The sequence below is a fragment of the Impatiens glandulifera genome, chromosome 2 (assembly GCF_907164915.1).
Source record: "Impatiens glandulifera chromosome 2, dImpGla2.1, whole genome shotgun sequence".
Taxonomy (NCBI): domain Eukaryota; kingdom Viridiplantae; phylum Streptophyta; class Magnoliopsida; order Ericales; family Balsaminaceae; genus Impatiens; species Impatiens glandulifera.
Window position 1 is genome coordinate 60,318,840 of NC_061863.1, and position 17,106 is coordinate 60,335,945.

General features: G+C 31.4%; 2 protein-coding genes across 2 annotated transcripts; one reads left to right on the forward strand and one right to left on the reverse strand.

Moving 5' to 3' along the window:
- Nucleotides 1–678: 678 nt before the first annotated feature.
- LOC124925833 (RNA demethylase ALKBH9B-like) lies at nt 679–7,763 on the reverse strand. The gene is made up of 6 exons (XM_047465944.1): nt 7,482–7,763; nt 6,741–7,352; nt 2,027–2,112; nt 1,617–1,927; nt 1,464–1,535; nt 679–1,231 (listed from the first exon to the last, which is right to left on the reverse strand). Exons 1-6 carry the CDS (start codon nt 7,651–7,653, stop codon nt 961–963), a joined length of 1,524 nt encoding a protein of 507 aa, XP_047321900.1. The 5' UTR covers nt 7,654–7,763; the 3' UTR covers nt 679–960.
- Nucleotides 7,764–14,945: 7,182 nt separating this feature from the next.
- LOC124927860 (auxin-responsive protein SAUR50-like) lies at nt 14,946–15,418 on the forward strand. Its single transcript, XM_047468347.1, has one exon. It carries the CDS (start codon nt 14,997–14,999, stop codon nt 15,318–15,320), a length of 324 nt encoding a protein of 107 aa, XP_047324303.1. The 5' UTR covers nt 14,946–14,996; the 3' UTR covers nt 15,321–15,418.
- Nucleotides 15,419–17,106: the final 1,688 nt, after the last annotated feature.

Consider the following 17,106-nt stretch of genomic DNA (forward strand, 5'->3'; position numbering starts at 1 on the left):
AATTTGTAATAATTAATCATTTCATTATTATCATTTCTAGAACTTTACTTTTGCTTGATCTTTTTTTATTGTTGATTTTAGAAACCAAACAAGGCTAAATGGATTAGAAAGTTGGGACCACCAGAAAGAAAGCTACTTGTTGAAAGTTCAATTTACCAACCTCAAATTTGTCTTGTTTAATGCTGCTGAGTCTAGCCAGAGTCTTTTGACTCAATCTGACCATTCTAATTTACCTTTTTGCCCCCTCTTCTTCTTTAATTGTTTTGAATTTTTTTAATTATTGTTTAATATACATTTTAAAATGATTTATTCTTCTTTATTTCATTTTTCACATTACAACAACTATCATTTTTTTGAGTTTTCTTCCAAATAAGCTAAATAAATAATTTCTTTCTTCAATCTCTACCCTTAATGGGAACAGTTCAAAGCTCACGAAAGACCCGAGGCCCACAAGGGTAGATTTTAGGTTTTCTCCCATTTTCGAGCAAAAATCGCACTTCACCCCAGAGTCGTCCTCCAACAAAGCAATCAAACTAATCAATACAAAAACACTAACCATAATTATTGAATTATGGTTCTCTTCTCACAGTTTCTCAACCTGTCCAACTTTTCTGTTCCATATAAAGTAGGACCAAAATCAGTTATTTCAGTTACAATATTTGGTTTGAGAATTTGAAGAGAGGACAAAACATGTATTTATTATACACTTGATCAGAAAACTAATAACATGGAAACAACAAAATTAGATACTCACGAAACAAACCATTCCCATCAAGCTGTTCCGTCTTTAATGGATCAGCCAATTTCACTCAACAATAACAGCACAATATACAATAAAGGTAGTAGAATATGTTGAGCTTTGTAATTGCCTCAACATAACAAATAACCAAATCAGTGAAGTAGAAAGATGATGATGACCACAAACAAATAGCTAAATTCTTCAACTGTCCAAACTCATCCTTACCCCCTACGCCTATTAGAAGGCCCTCGATGAACCTGATGTGAGACAGGTGTTCCAAGAATGCCTTTACCTGAGAACCTGTCTCTATTACTGTCCTCTCTCCCGTTTGTTTTTTTGTTGCTCGTGGACTCCGACTTGTATTTCAGAAGATTAGAGCTTATCGGTTTATCATTTTCATAGAATAGTGGTTGCAGATCTTGAAGATCATGTTCAGGTACAAATCCAACAGGCCTTTTTGATTCATCCATTTTCCTGAAAGTAATTGATATCCTACAGCGGTACATACAAGGCAAGACAGACAACCATAAGTTACAAACAGAAAATGAGACAGTGAATTACAAGGACACTTTCTGGATCTGGATCCCCAGATGAAAAACATTCAACAAATTTCTGTAGAAACACTTTATTTCAGACAGATTCAGAAATTTATTTACAGTTTCTCATATGGATCTCTGATAGAAATCCATATCCAAAAAGTGTTTCCAAATGGTTCTTCCAATACCTTTTCGTAGGAACAGCTGGCACGCAATGTTTGGCCACATCAGCACCATTTCCATTTAAAACAAGGACAGAGCTAGAAGAAAGAAAGAAAAAAATAGTTAATTACAATGTACCAAAAGAATGAAGAGGGGAAAGATAATTAAAGGCATCTTACCCAACAGGCAGGGGAAGTGCAAAAGTACCATTGAATTCACCATCTCCTACAATAGCCAAGTTGGACCCGAAAACAATATCGCACTCACTAAGGAACGAAGTGGTACAAAATGGCCGCACAAAATCATGATTGTCAATGTGAGGTGGTATGCAGTCACCCTCATCATATATGTTGACTATGCAACTATCAGGGACACAAGAAGGAGGAAGAACATGCCATCTGACTAGCCTTCTGATGATCACTTTTAAAAGAGGAGGAATAGGATCTACAATCTCATTCTGAAGGATACCCGGACGATTGCCATGTCTATCCTGTCATAGATATTGAAAATATAAGCTTTGTAATCTTTACAGTGCCCCAAAACTTTGATCATCAGAAAATATTAATGTATCTTGGGAATAAAGACATACTGTGGCATAATTGTAACAACAGCCAAATTGAATAGTCACACGGCCCTTGCCCCTCTTCCACTTCCGAGGTGCAGTATAAGTGCGGTCTGAAAGAAATATATATTTGACATAAGAGAATATACATGAGAAAATTATCCTAAGAAGAGAGAACTAGAAAAAGTTAAATATCTTCATCAGAAAGATCTTATAGGAGATCACAGTTTGCAAAATGCAAGAAGAAATATGTCTAGCAAAGGCTTGTTAAGGTTAGTCTAGAAACTTGTAGCTCTTAACTGTTATTGCCCATTCTGAGTTTACAGAGGTTTCTAGTCCATTAAACCAGATTAAAGTTATCTTTCAGTCTTCATGTAATGCAATTTTATAAGAAAGTAGTATTTTTTCTTGAGAAAAATATGACAGTAGTTTATATTTAATATAATTGGTATTTTTCCAGTAAAACTTCTTTTAGTTTTGAATTTTCCCCCTCAAACACATCCTTGTTGGATTTTTCCATACGAACTTTGGATTTTTTATACTCCCTTATCTAAGGGACAGAAGAAACATAGTCAAAATAGTAGAATGAAAGAGTTGGCAACATGGTGACTCTGTTTGTTTGTTTCCGTTAGTTAGTAGGTTAAACCAAATTCAACCATGTCCTTTGTCAGCAAAGAATTAGGTTTAGGGTTAGGGTTTTTCTAAAAAAATTTGCTCTGATGCCATGCAGATTTTAGAGTTGGTAAATGATGTTAATCTTATTCCAAGGGTCATGCCCTATAAATACATAATGCACACGGATTCTAAGGTAAATCTTCCATCATAGAATGATGTGATATTTTAGGTAACCACTAGTATTTGTATATAAATGCACTTGATATATATATTTTTTTTTAAAAGGTCAACTTTTTATTGAAAGTAAAACACAAGATGCATTTAGTGAATTACAGATGGGAGGGAGAAGAGAAACAAGAACAAAAGAACAGATGGGAGAAGAATAAGACTAAATGCCAATAAGTTTAAAAAATTCCCAGCCCGTACAAAATCCCCTTTTACGAATAGATGCGTTTATTGAATACAGATGGAGGGAGAAAAGAAACAAGAACAAAAGAACAAAAGGAGAAGAATAAGACTAAATGTCAATAAGTTCAAAAAAAATTCAGCCCGTACAAAATCCCCTTTTACGAATAGAAGCAAACGCGTGGAACATAAAGCCTTTTATTCTTTCACTTCCAAAACTTTTCTCTTAGAATGTTCTTCTATTCCTTTCTTTTCATAATGTCCACCACATTATGAGGGGTATAGGCTTCCAATCATCACTGATGTTATTGTTTGCTCCCCACCTTATCCATTTTTACCAGAAATCAGCGACGATAAGTGACACATCCCACTGAAAGATGAGAATGTTTTGCAGAAGGACTCACATGTCTCTGGCAAGGTTGCAATGGAGAAGAATGTGATCGATAGTTTCTTCGTTCTTCTTACAGAGACAAAACCCATTGACCAAATGCATCTTTTTTTTTTTTAAGTTTGACGATAGTTAGGACTCCCCCATGAATTGCTTTCCACAGAAAAAATGAAATCCTAGAAGGGATTTTGGATTTCCACACTTCCTTCCAAGGGAACCGAGTTGGCGCCCCTTGGATGGTCGAATGATAGATAACACTAGTCTTAAAATTCGGGGAGCCAATCAGAGTAAGACTATCATCAGACTCCAGTTGAATTGTAACTTGCATAAGAGTCTCCACTAAGCTGGCAAGTCTGTCCTCTTCAGCGAGCGAAAGACGGCGATGCGATGTGATTCTCCATTCAGTGATGTCTGAAGTAAGTCTATAGAAGTCGGCCACTCTTGCTTTCTTTTTATTAGAGATCTCATATAAGTCCCGAAAGGATTCAACCAATTTCCCCCTAGGATGCCACGTGTCGTTCCAGGAATCAATTTTCTTCCCGTTTCCCACTGAGAAGGAGAGGAGTGGGTAAAGGGTCTTCCACGTCCTTGTAATGTGCTCCCATATGCTACTACTCTTGTGAGATCTCCCTGAAAAAGGCATCCATTCATTATCACGAAGACCATACTTGGCAATGACAACATTCTTCCAAAGACTGTTATTCTCATTTTTAAACCTCCACCACTTGCAAAGCAAAGGAGAGAAGTGTTAAAAAGAGAGATGTCTTTGATTCCAACACCACCTTCACCTTCAGAGATGCTGAGTTTTGTAATGTCCCACCTGACCAGATGAGTGACCCTTAGTTAGTGTTACCCCAGAGAAAGTTTCTCATGATGGATTCAATTTTGTTTGCCATAGATACTGGGATAGGGAAGAGGGACATAGTGAAAGTGGAGATTGTGGCAAGAGAGTTCTTGCCGAGGACAAGTTTGCCTCCCTTTGAGAGAAGTTTGCTCTTCCAAAGAGTCAATCTGGCCTCCATTTTCTCAACGATAGGGTTCCAGATGTCCTTACAACTGGTCTTGGTTCCAAGAGAAAAACCCAAGTACTTAGAAGGAAGATGGCCAGTTTTGAATCCCAAAATATTAGCCAATGCATGTGTGTTTGGGATGTCACCAATGAAAAAAAGCTCTGACTTGTCTCTATTAATCTTGAGTCCCGAACACGCCTCAAAGATGATGAGGATCTTCCTAAGAACATGGAGGTTATCGGAAGTGGGCTCTGCAAGACAAAGTGTGTCATCTGCAAAAAGTAGATGAGTGATGAAGTTAGCCCGTCTCGATGTTCCCAAATTTATCTCTGTGAAAAGCCTTGCGGTGGCTGCCCTCTCGAAAAGCTTAGATAATCCTTCCATGGCGATAGTAAACAAAAGGGGCGAAAGAGGATCCCCGTATAAGACCCCTCGAGCTCTTAAAAACCCGCAAACTTCACCGTTAATAATGATAGAGAACCTGGGTTCAGAAATGCATGTTTTGATTCACTTTCTCCACTTTTCCCCGAAGCCCATCTTTTTGAGGATGAAAAGAAGGAAGTCCCAGTTGACATGATCGAAAGCTTTCTCGATGTCTAATTTGAAAAGGAGTCAATGCACTCGTTAGCGATGAGTGAGGCCTCAAAGATCTGTCTTCCTTGAACAAAAGCCATATGGCAGAAGAACTTTGAGCCTATTTGCAATGGTTTTAGCCAGAATCTTGTAGAAACTAGAAACAAGGCTAATAGGCATGAAGTGTTTGAGCTCTCTCGCTCCATGAATCTTTCTAACAAGAACAATGAAACTAGAGTTCCAACTTTTTTCAAAAGAGGCCGTCTCATGAAAATGCTTGAACGATCTTCAGTAGTCATCTTTAATGATCTACCAAAATTCTTTGATGAATGCAATAGTATAACCATCGGGACCTCAGATTTTCTTAAATGATAAAATATGTATCAAGTGCTTAAGAAAATCTGAGGTCCTTAGTTCCTCACTCAAAAACGCTCTAAAATCCCCACAAATATTTCAACAGAAAGCTAGATTAATGCTTCAACAGATCTTATAAATAAGTAATGCTTGATTCTATTAAAGACTTGCTCTCACTTGTGTCTACTTGAAGTTTTTTTAAAGGTATATACCTTTTCATTAAGGACCACAGTCAAACATGAAGGTTCACATCATTTGTTTGGGGAAAATATAATAAATGAGTTAATACCAAGTCATGACATGAATTGGACGCATCTACTGCTTGAAGGTTGCAGGAAAATGGTATGACTTTTCAACTGGTGGCTATTGAAGAAGCCTAATTTAAAGCTCCGGAATTAGCAACTTTCTTCAAACTCAATAGGACCCCAAGATGGCTAAGAAAAGATTATGAGAGCTGAGGCATCCAAATGAAGGTGCTCTTTAGGAAATAATTTTTCAAAAGATGCCCTATTCTATTATATGAATACATAACTGTGGAGAAAAATCTTAGATATGGACAACACAGGGATATAAAGATGTTGAAGACATGAACTGGATGCATGTTTTGACAGACATATTGATCTTTTAAGACTTTTCACATATCAGTTGTTAATTTGGTATGCCTTCAAAGTAATGAAATAGAATATTATAATTAATGATGCTTTCATAATCATTAGTTGCCATTCTCCAGATTGCTAACTAATTTAATGGTATAGTTCAAAACTCTAGGGTTCTAGTCCAAAGAACTGAAATGTTGAAGGATGCAAGTTTTGACAGACAGGTTGATCTTATAAAACTTTTCACATATCAGTTGTTAATTTGGTATGCCTTCATAGTAAGGAAATAGAAGATTACCACTAAAGATGCTTGCATAATCATTAGTTGCCATTCTCCAGATTGCTAACTAATTTAATGGTATAGTTCAAAACTCTACGGTTCTAGTCCAAAGAAAGAGGGGTGAGACTTAGAGAAAATAGATAGATTCCATAATTCAATCAAACTGATTATCAATAATGTCATATATAAAAAATAAAGAGTAACACCTATTTATATGCTAATCTAAGTGAGAAACATGAAATAATAAATCCTAGGTTATTACTAATAAAACATTCACTAACCTAATACTAAATATAATCAAGGACCACATGTCCTAATCAGATTGGCCCACATATCCTAATTCCTTTACTTCTTCAAGTTCCAAACTCAATGAATGTTTTATACCATATATGATAGGATTCACAATCTTTAACATAAAATTACTTATGGCAAAAAATACAATAAACTCATTTAACTGAATTAGCCAGCAGAGCAATAAATGGGTGCAAAGTGGAATGAATGAAAACAAAATGGTAAATACCTTTCAATCCACCTTTCTTTCCATCATCTTGAAGCTGGTATATGAAGTCAACAATCCTCTTCTGTTCAGCAGCACTGAAGACACCAGAATGGAGCTCCAGACCCTCAAGGATGTTGACAAGCTTGCCGTCAATCCTCTCAAGACAAATAAAATCCTTCTGTCTCTTCACATTACTAAAACGAATGTACTCCCTCTGATCTCGAGACAACTCTGTCTTTTGATGACCCTTAACAGGCGTGGCGGCTTCCAGAGCTGAGGAATGTCCATTAATCACTTGTCTGCAATCCTCATTCTCTTCAGCTTCAAATTCATCTTCCTGAGCCATGTCAGCCCATGACATCCGCACCTTGGCAGACTCTGCATGCCCATTAGAATCAACCTTTCTACTTCTTGAGACCTCCAAATTATGTCTTGAATCACTACTCACAAACCCTTTTTTCTTGCTTTCTGATAAATTAATGTTAGGAGTATAACCAACCACCTCTAATATCTCAGCAGAATCTTTCCAACTCCCAAGTGAATTTGTGTCGCAGTTGTCAAGGTCTACTACTGCATTCGAATCAATATTATCCGAAGGCGCTGACAAATCCTTCTCTCTGTTCAACGTTTCCACTGTATCATAAAGAACCCAATTTCAAAACATAGCAGAGAACAAGCACACCACAATACCCATCAAGAAACAACCACTAGAAAATAAGAAAAAACTGAACTTTCGTCTGGAATTGGAATTACAGTAGATACCTGTACCGAGTGACCGGATACGAGAGGATAGGGTATTAGTACAATGTTGGCAGAGGTCTCGGGAGAGAAAAGGAAGCCAATTTGAGAGGAATTCCGACGCGACCCGTAGATCAGTTGAGTTGTAGTTCCGTAAGAATGGATCGTCCGCTGGAGCTCCTTTTTCATTGATCATGACGTTTCTGATGAGATGAATCGAAGAAGCCTCTCACAGTCTTCCCGATTACAGCATAACGAAAGTATTATGTGATCTGAGCCCGATTTCACCAAAAGTAAAGAGAGGCGGAGAGAGAAAAAGAGAGAGATCTTTATCAGAACTACAAACAAATTTTCAATTAATTTTTATCAAGAAATTTATTTAACTATTTGAGAAATTTATTATTATTTTATTTAAAATAAAATTATTATTTTTAATTAGATTATACTAACTTAGGGAATATATTACTTCACTTTATTAGGTTAAAGCTATTCTAAATTTTAATTTAAAGGCCAATTTATTTATACTTTATATAACTTATTTCAATTGTATTTGAAATAAGCCTATAAATATCAATCCCCCTGTTTAGGGCAAATCAAACAAACCATATATTTACATGGTCCCATATGATTGAGCATTTCTTTTTTGTGAGAGTTATTTCCTTTTCAAGATTGTAATAATAATTTAATTATAACAAATAACATACAAAAATAAATAAATTAACAACCTAATGTAATTGTATTCCATTGTAGATGTACAATAACCAGCAATCAAATAGTTCATTGACATTTGGTCCTTTAATATGACCTTATAGGCTAGTGTATTAAGGACAGATCTTAAGGTGGGACGAGCTAAGGATCCGCCTAGAGTCCATCTCCCTAAGTCCTAAGGAGTCCTTGGCAAGGACGGATCTATGTAAGGGTTTGGATGGGCAGAAACCTACCCTGAAAAAGGGAAAAAAAATTACGGATAAAATGAGACATTACCTCTTAATTTTTTATTTTTTTTTAATATAATTCACTATTTTATTTTGTGTATATAATTATTTAAAAAAATGATAAAACTAACATTTATTTACTTGTTTTATTCAAAATTTTCTCGTTATTTATTTAAACACACCTTAATTTATTTTTTTAAGCTCACCCCACCATGTCTGTTCCTGTCTCCTACAAAAAAAAAATAAAATACTTTATATCCCACAACCTTAATAGCATTATTAAAGTATTTAACCACTTATTTTATTCTCCTGGTTTTATTATTTACTTGGTGGAAGATTTGAGACATTTTTGTAGAGTATATGTTGATCAGTAGATATTAATTGGTGAAAATAGATTGTGCAAAGCTTCTTGATTTTTGTTGAATACAATGTAGTCATAGTCATTGTCTGATTTCTTTTATGTCTTTAACAATCAATGGAAAACTTTTACTGGAGAAGACCTTAAGTTTCTAAATTCATTTAAAACCCATCTGAAAAATATATCTCTATATATGGGAAATGATATAGAGAACGAATTGGGGAAACGAAACTTTAAACGAATCTATTTGACATGTCGACGAAATAGAAAAAAATTCATTTAGTTTAAAGTTAAGGGATGAAGTACTATAAACTCAAAAAAAGTTCAAAGGCACATTTAGATATTTTCCATGTTTTTTTTTGTCAATAACTCAATAGTCCTCCAGTTGAGATCTTCTGCAACTAAAATCAGCATGCTGTTCTGTTCCTTCTCACAAAGTTAATAACTATAAAAAAAAAAAACATAAATTCTTCCTGTCCCTCCCCTATGAGAGGGAGAGTGAACAAGGGAGCAAACTGAATGTGTTAGCATAATACCTCACTTCTCACTTCATAGTGCTCCTCTAGCTAGCTTCACCCTAGTAGCTAGCAACTCTCAATATTGAGGTGTCCTAAGCCAAAAAAATCAAATTAATTATTAGTTTTTAATTTTGTAGTTATATTTTATTTTATATTAAATAAATGTAATAAAAGTGATATAGTTTAGTTAGTTAAATATTTTGTTAACACCTATAACAAACTTAGGGATCAAACTTTGTTTTGGTGCTTTCATTTTTTACGTTCGGATTTTGAGTGTACACGTGCAATTTCGGCCACAAGAATTGGACTACCCCATCATAAAGTAAAAAAACGTTAAAAAAAAATTGTCTGCCTTAATTTATGTCAATTCTTTTTTAAATCAAACTACTTTTAGTGAGACTAGCATGTATTCCGTGCATTTGAAAAAATATTACGGTAAAAATGTTTATGGGCGGGTCAACTCACAATTCGACCCAAGTATTTATTTACTCTCATATATATATCCAAATTAATCACAGCTCTCGACCCGATAATCCTGACACTTTAAAAATTAAGCATCATTATATATATATATATATATATATATATATTAGAACTTATAAACAAATAATTTTTTTTAATCATAAATCACTAAGATACACATTATTATGTTAAAAAATTTAATAGGTTTATCTATAACCTAATTATTTTTATTAAATGGGTTGCCCTAACCGCTAGGCTTGCCGGCTCACCCAGGGTCAGCCCTGGCCTTGTGGGAGTGGCGAGAGTCTAGACGGCTGCCTAATTGACCTTACCATAAAAATGTAATGATTATAAATTATTTTGGTGTAATTGAAATTCAACCGTAATTGTGAAAAGTTAAACTCACATTGTGCGGATAATAAAAGCTACATTAATATAATGAGTTGTTAATAAGAACTACAATATGATAAGGTAAATGACTAGATGGTAAGTACTTTTAGAGATAGCTAGCTTTCATAAGCCATCAAGAATGTCAATAAATCAACTATTTGAGGGCGGCTCCATTGATGTTTTCTTTGTGATTTTTAGTCAAGCAAGTTAAATGTGACCAAGGAGGCAAACCTAACATGCCTTCACATGCTTCTAAGAAGATGACAGGAAAGACATTGATCATAGTCCAATAATTAGTTTATTTAGACAGTTTATTTGTTCGGATATATAATTAGCAACTAAACGTGTTCGATTGTATATTAGTTGTTTCTTTTTAAGGAAAATACATGTACTTTACGATGAATCAAGTTTCGAGTTCAAATCATGAATATATATTATTTTGAGATGGTCATATCAAATTAATCATATTTTAATTATGTGCAAGTCTTTCGTCTCTTATGACGTGTTTGATTTAACGTTTGCGTAGTAATCTATTACAGTAATTTTAAGTAATTGGCTAACGTAAAAATTATAATTTTTATGTTTTAACATAAATCTCCCTTATCTCCCTCCGAATAAATTGGATCAAATAAGCTAAATTCTATTGAACATACCTGAAAATAAACAGTTGCGAATAAGCTGAATATAAGCTGAATTAAACTTACACTTAGTCACTACTCTTAAAATTTGAGTTGTAATTTTAAAAACATTTACAACTTATATTATAACTTTAATTTTTTTTGAAAAAAGTTGATAGATACATAAAATGGTTATGTACGTAAAGGTATTTAGTTTTTCAAATTAATATTTATGGAAAAGTATAATCAATTATGATAACTATTTTATTAATCTATAAGAGGACATAACAAAAATAATTTAAGAAACGTTGACAGCTCACCTTACATCTAATTTCTATAAAGGTCCGTTGTCTTTTGTCAAATTTATTGTGACATTTGGATCGATCTAGACAAAAACTAATAAATGAATGCATATCTACATGACTATCAAATTTATATATGATGAGTTTTTCTAACTTTTATTTGTAGATATTTTATAAGAAATTACAAGAAACAATCACATGGTTGTACTATATATGTTAGCCTCAAACTTTCCTTGAAAAAATTACAATTTGTATGTTTAAGTGATTAATGAAATATGGGTACCCATTTTAAGACTACATACATTTATTTATGTATCCCTTCCAAAAACTTCAAGATTTTAGTGGAAATATGTGGGTAAAGTAAAAATTCTATTAAAAATCCCGTTATTTGGTGTGAAATTATCAACGGAAAAGTTTTAACATCTAACGCACTGAAAAATAAAAAATTTATATTTGACCAGCAAATGCAATATTTGTTTGAAGAGTTTATTTATCATATTCTTTTTCATTGTGACCTTGCGAATAACACATGGACTTTTCTGCAAAAACACCTTTAATTTCTAATCGGATACATCAACAAATATCGTTGACTTTTAGCTCAAATGGATTAAATGGAGCTCTAGTAACAACATTGCGAACGTCTAGAAACCAATTTCCCTCGTCACGTGGGATACGTTATGAAATAAATAAATAGAGGAGTTTTTGAAGAAAAAGTTACGAGTGTGATCATTTCAAATGATTAATGTTACAAACGTTTGTTTCAATCCGAAAAAGGGAGCATGTACGGGATGAAAAAATTTCGATTTCATTGATATTTAAAATTCATCAAGATTTCTTTTCTTTTTAATAACGTTCAAACGCAACTTTGACTATGTTTAATAAAAAGTTAGAACCTTTTCAAAATAAATAAATAAATATACTTTGAATTATAAAATATCTGCCCATATTTGATATATAGTTATTAATTAATTTGGTTGATTAAGGAACATATAAAACAACATTACTACACTTATCATAATATTAATATATATAAAAGGGAATGAATCTTCCAGATGTGATGAGGTCCCTTTTAGGCCTAAGTATAGTGCACAATAATTTAAATTAACATTATCTTAATAATAATATTGTTATATGAAATTTAAACATTTTAATTTCTCTCTTTAAACATAAACATGTTGAGGGACCGAACTCATATTACTTAGCTTAAATGTGTCTGCAAGTACGTGCTCGACGACAAATTAAATTTGCATAATTTGTTATCAAGGGAAAATGAGTTGAACTTGTTTGTGGTCAATTACTTACCCTATTGGGTAAATTAAATTATTTGTTTTCTTGCTTAGAAGACAAAAAAAAAACAAATTATAGTTTACTAATTTAAGTGAATAACTAATTAATTCGTACAACCTTTTTTAAAATAAATTATGTTGTGAGATTTCTTTTCAACTATTATTATTATTATTATTATTATTTTTATTTTAATTTAGAAAGTTAGTAAGACAATACAATCATAATTATTATTATTTTGAGTAATTATTGATTAACTTGTGTAGACTCATAACTCAGTAATAGAGCATAATAACTCGTGTTTTTAAGGGTATTGGTTTGAGTGCTTAAAACTTTTATGTAAGTTATTAATGTTTTTTTTTTAAGTTTGATAATCAATCTGGAGACTTTGGTCATTTTGTCATTTGGACAACTGGTTCAATATTTATATTATTTTGTTAAAAAAATGATTTCTTTTATTTTGTTGAGAAAATAGCATTCAATAGGTGAATAATTATTTAAATAAGTAATAGAAATTTTGTTATAGAGGTCTTTTTCATACAGATCATCATGATCATGTAACAATTAAAGGGTGAAAACTAGGTTCATTTGGAAACATGTAAAAATGAGTGAATACAGAAACAGGTGCATTATGTACTCCCACTTTCACTGTAGAGAAAATTTTGTTTTAATTGGAAATAAAGGAATGTGTCCCCAACCTCCATCTCCATGCAACGAATCAAGTTCACTTCTAGCTGTCCTCATTTTTTCATTTGAAAGAGACCCAACTTACCTATTCCTCTTGTACCTCACATTACTTTAAAATAAAATAAAAATGCAATATATGTGCACGCTTACTTACACTACTTTATTGACGATAAAAAACATATGCATTAACATAGAATCACTCACATCCACGTAAATGAAATATATATTTGTATAGGACCACCAGGGTCGGCTCTAAGGTGAGACAAACTAGGCATTAGGGTCCCTAAAAAAAATTACACTACAAAATTTAAACACGTAACTTAAATAGTGTTATTATAGCATTTAACTATGAAAATACATATAGTACAAGTGAATTTTTTTTTTCTTTTCATTTTTAGTTGTATTAAAGTAAAATAATCAAACCAAAATTATGAAAATATCAAAGTCAAATTCAAAACCAACTACCCATATCAAAGAATACCCTTAAAATGAAACTCTATTAAAACTACAAGGATTGGGCACTGTTGTTATGTCTCTAGCTAGCTAGGGTTAGGATTCAAAATCCTTGGTGTATGTATATATACATCATGTTTTGTGTTATATACTAAGGGGGCAGAATTATCCAAATATTTGGTTAATATAAACATAATTAATATTGAATAATAACATATTAAATTAAAATGGGACCATACTTAATTTTATCGATTTAAAACAAAAATTAATAATAGTAACTTTGTCTTTGTGTCAATATAGGATTTGAAGTTAAAAAAAAAAGAATAGAGGACAAATGGTCTAAGATTAGGCACGCATACAATTCATGGAGAGATGACGTGTCCTGTTGTACAACAGGTACATTCATTGGCTGGACCATGCCAGATCATTTTTGTTATTTTTTTTTTAAATGTGTGATACCAAAGTATTCTAACAGAGTAGATATAAAAAAATCAACCTTAATTTATATATTTTTGTATAAATTATAGTAATATATAACATTATTTTTTAACTTATAATGCATTTAGAAAGTACATTTTTTAGGTAAAAATTTGCCGACACAAAATATATAACTCCCATATCAAGATAATTTATGTGCCACATATGTATTCACTATTTAATGGTTAGCAAAATTATTTTATAAATATTCGTGTCCAGCAACTTTTAATATATATTTCTAGTTTTTAACTATTGAGGGATTATGTTATTTATTTTAAAATTTCAGTTTAATTATTTTTAACTATTTTCATCTTCTAACATTTTAGTTAAGATCTTGTTAAATAATCTTAATCTAATAAAAAATTGTTTCACTCCCTCATCATTTATTACATATTTATATTTCTACATTCATTCATTTAAATAAAAAATTAAAGAATTATTTTATCATTATATATTAATACATGAAATACATGAAGTCTTTAAACAAAAATAATTATAAATATATGAAACTACAAAATATTAAAAATATCACTTCCCAAAATTAAAGGCAACTAAAAAGGGAAAAGACAAAAACTAATTGATTATTCATTAATACATACAAAATACATGTGTAACAAACCTAATCCAAAGTTCCAGACCTTATGGTACTGTTGCTGGCACATCGTACTCTTCAAATAAATAAATAAAAAAAGGGACCCAAAAGAAACAAAATAATCTATAGAAACAAAACGGATAAATATTCAAAGGATTTGAGAAGAATTTTGGGAATTGGTCCTCTTTGTCCATCTAAAGGGAGCTTAATTAAACTGAACTCTCCCCCAAGAACACACCATTTCTTCTCATCTCTTCTTTAACCCTACCAATCACATGATCTTGTCTGATGTCTTTATCTCTTTCTCTCTCACACACATACACACATACACACATACACACATACTAAACATATCTTCATTTGTATATAAATACTATACTCATCTCCCACATTCCTAAATATAACTTCCCCACCACACCACCTTCCACATCTCTCTCTCTTTTCTATATAAAGTTTTACAAATCATGGATTTGAAGAAACTAAACAGGAACCAACAAAGGCCGGCGGGGACAGGACTTAAACAAATGATCTCGAGTTTAATTGGGAAGACTAACATGAGTAGCGGCGGCGGCGGCAAACTTCCCGGCGACATTCCGAGAGGGCATTTTGCTGTGTATGTAGGAGAGAAAAGGAGGAGATACATTGTGCCCATATCCTGGTTGAGTCATCCACTGTTTAAAACCCTACTAGAAAGAGCTGAAGAAGAATTTGGTTTTAGCCATGATATGGGTCTCACCATTCCGTGTGAAGAAGTCGTTTTCCAGTCATTAATGTCTGCGATCAGATAGTGTATGTCATTAATTCATCAACATATATATATAAACAATTAATGTACATCAATCATCATCTCCTTGGATCTTGCATGCTAATTTTAATTAATTAATTTAGTGCACATCTCATAATTGATTCATTAATTCTATTTACTATGTTTGATTTTCTTTATATAAGCATTAATTATATAGATTAATTAATTAAGTTCATAATCAACCTCTAATAACTTTTAAATTATAAGGAATAAATTAATAACTAATTATCCCTTCAACTTTTAATACGCAAACTATTCCACTTATATATTAACTTAACGTTAAAATATTATATATTGTTATATTATTTAAAAAATATTGTTTTTTTTAATAAAAGTTACAGCCCCAATAATAACTTGTAGAATCTACTTGTATATATTAATCTATACAGGGTAAATCAAGTATCAATGATATATATTATATAAAACAAAATAAAAAGTTTCAAAGTTCTATTTCTACTAAAATCCTATGATTTAAAAGGATGATGATTCATAATTGTGTTACTCGATCGTCACCCTAATAAATAAACTAGGGTCATAATTAAAAATAAATAAATAAATCTAATCTCATTTTTAATGCGTATGTTACTATTTTGGGATTGTTCATTTTATTAATATCAAGTGTGATATTTCAAATGAAAATAATTCATTAGTTTCATTTTTATATGTAGTTAGAAAGAATTAATAATAGAATATTACTTAAATATTAGGTATTTTAATTAATTTCTGTGGTTAATATTGATAACTCATTTCATTAAAAAAAATTACATTAGAAAGTATGTCTAATAGAGAAAAGCAAGTGAAGTTAAGAATATAAGGAATATTTCAAATAAACAGTAATATATATATAACATGCAAAATCACCTCCAATCCATACATAAACCCAAACCCAAAATAGGTTTTTACTCATTTTCTCCCACTTCTAAACGCAAATATGTATTTCAAATTTTTTTACAAAAATAAATTAGTCCTCTAACTAGTGATACTGGTTAATTTTATATATTTATTATTTTTATATAATTTTAAATGCTTAACTTTTTATTATTATTCTCTATTTTTATTCATACTTATTTTTATATATTAAGAATTTATAATAATGTACAACATTAGTAAAAAAACTTAAAAAATAACCAAATAATTTACTGGGTTAAATTTGTAAAGCTAATATTAATATATATATATATATATATATATAATTAAAAAAATTTAAAAATTTGGTATAAAAAAAAGAATATTATAAAAATATTATTTTGAGTTTGAAAATAAGTTTTTGAATTGAGATAAAAGACTACTGACATTTACTATATTTGTATTTTGAGTTTGAGAATTATTTTTTAGATTGAATATGGTCTAACCTAGGGGTGTAAACGAATCGAGCCGAGTACCATACTAGTCGAACTCGACTCGAATTACATTTTAAATACTCGAACTCGATCTAGTACCAAAATGTAAACTCGAACTCGGCTCGATTACAATTCGAGCTACTCGAAGTCGAAAACTCAAAAATTAAATTTTATTAATTAAAATTATATTTTATCATTAAATAATATCTCAATCATAATATAATATATATTTCACAAACTACACATATATAAACATAATATTATTTAAGAATAAAAAATATAAATATCATCACATAATATAAAGATAATCATTCTATTACAAACATTTCATTTAGAAATTATAAACGGAATATTAAAAGTTTGACAATATGATGCATTTATCATATACTTATATTCAAAGTCTACAATATTCGAAATATGAAATATTGA

What these genes read in the sequence shown, in the direction of transcription:
- LOC124925833 (XM_047465944.1), bottom strand. Translation starts at nt 7,653, where the DNA reads ATGATCAATGAAAAAGGAGCTCCAGCGGACGATCCATTCTTACGGAAC. An exon ending in GCACTTCCCCTGCCTGTTGG is followed by an intron (nt 1,536 to 1,616) that starts GTAAGATGCCTT and finishes TCTTTCTTCTAG; the next exon opens with CTCTGTCCTTGTTTTAAATG. An exon ending in CCAGCTGTTCCTACGAAAAG is followed by an intron (nt 1,232 to 1,463) that starts GTATTGGAAGAA and finishes GTACCGCTGTAG; the next exon opens with GATATCAATTACTTTCAGGA.
- LOC124927860 (XM_047468347.1), top strand. Translation starts at nt 14,997, where the DNA reads ATGGATTTGAAGAAACTAAACAGGAACCAACAAAGGCCGGCGGGGACA.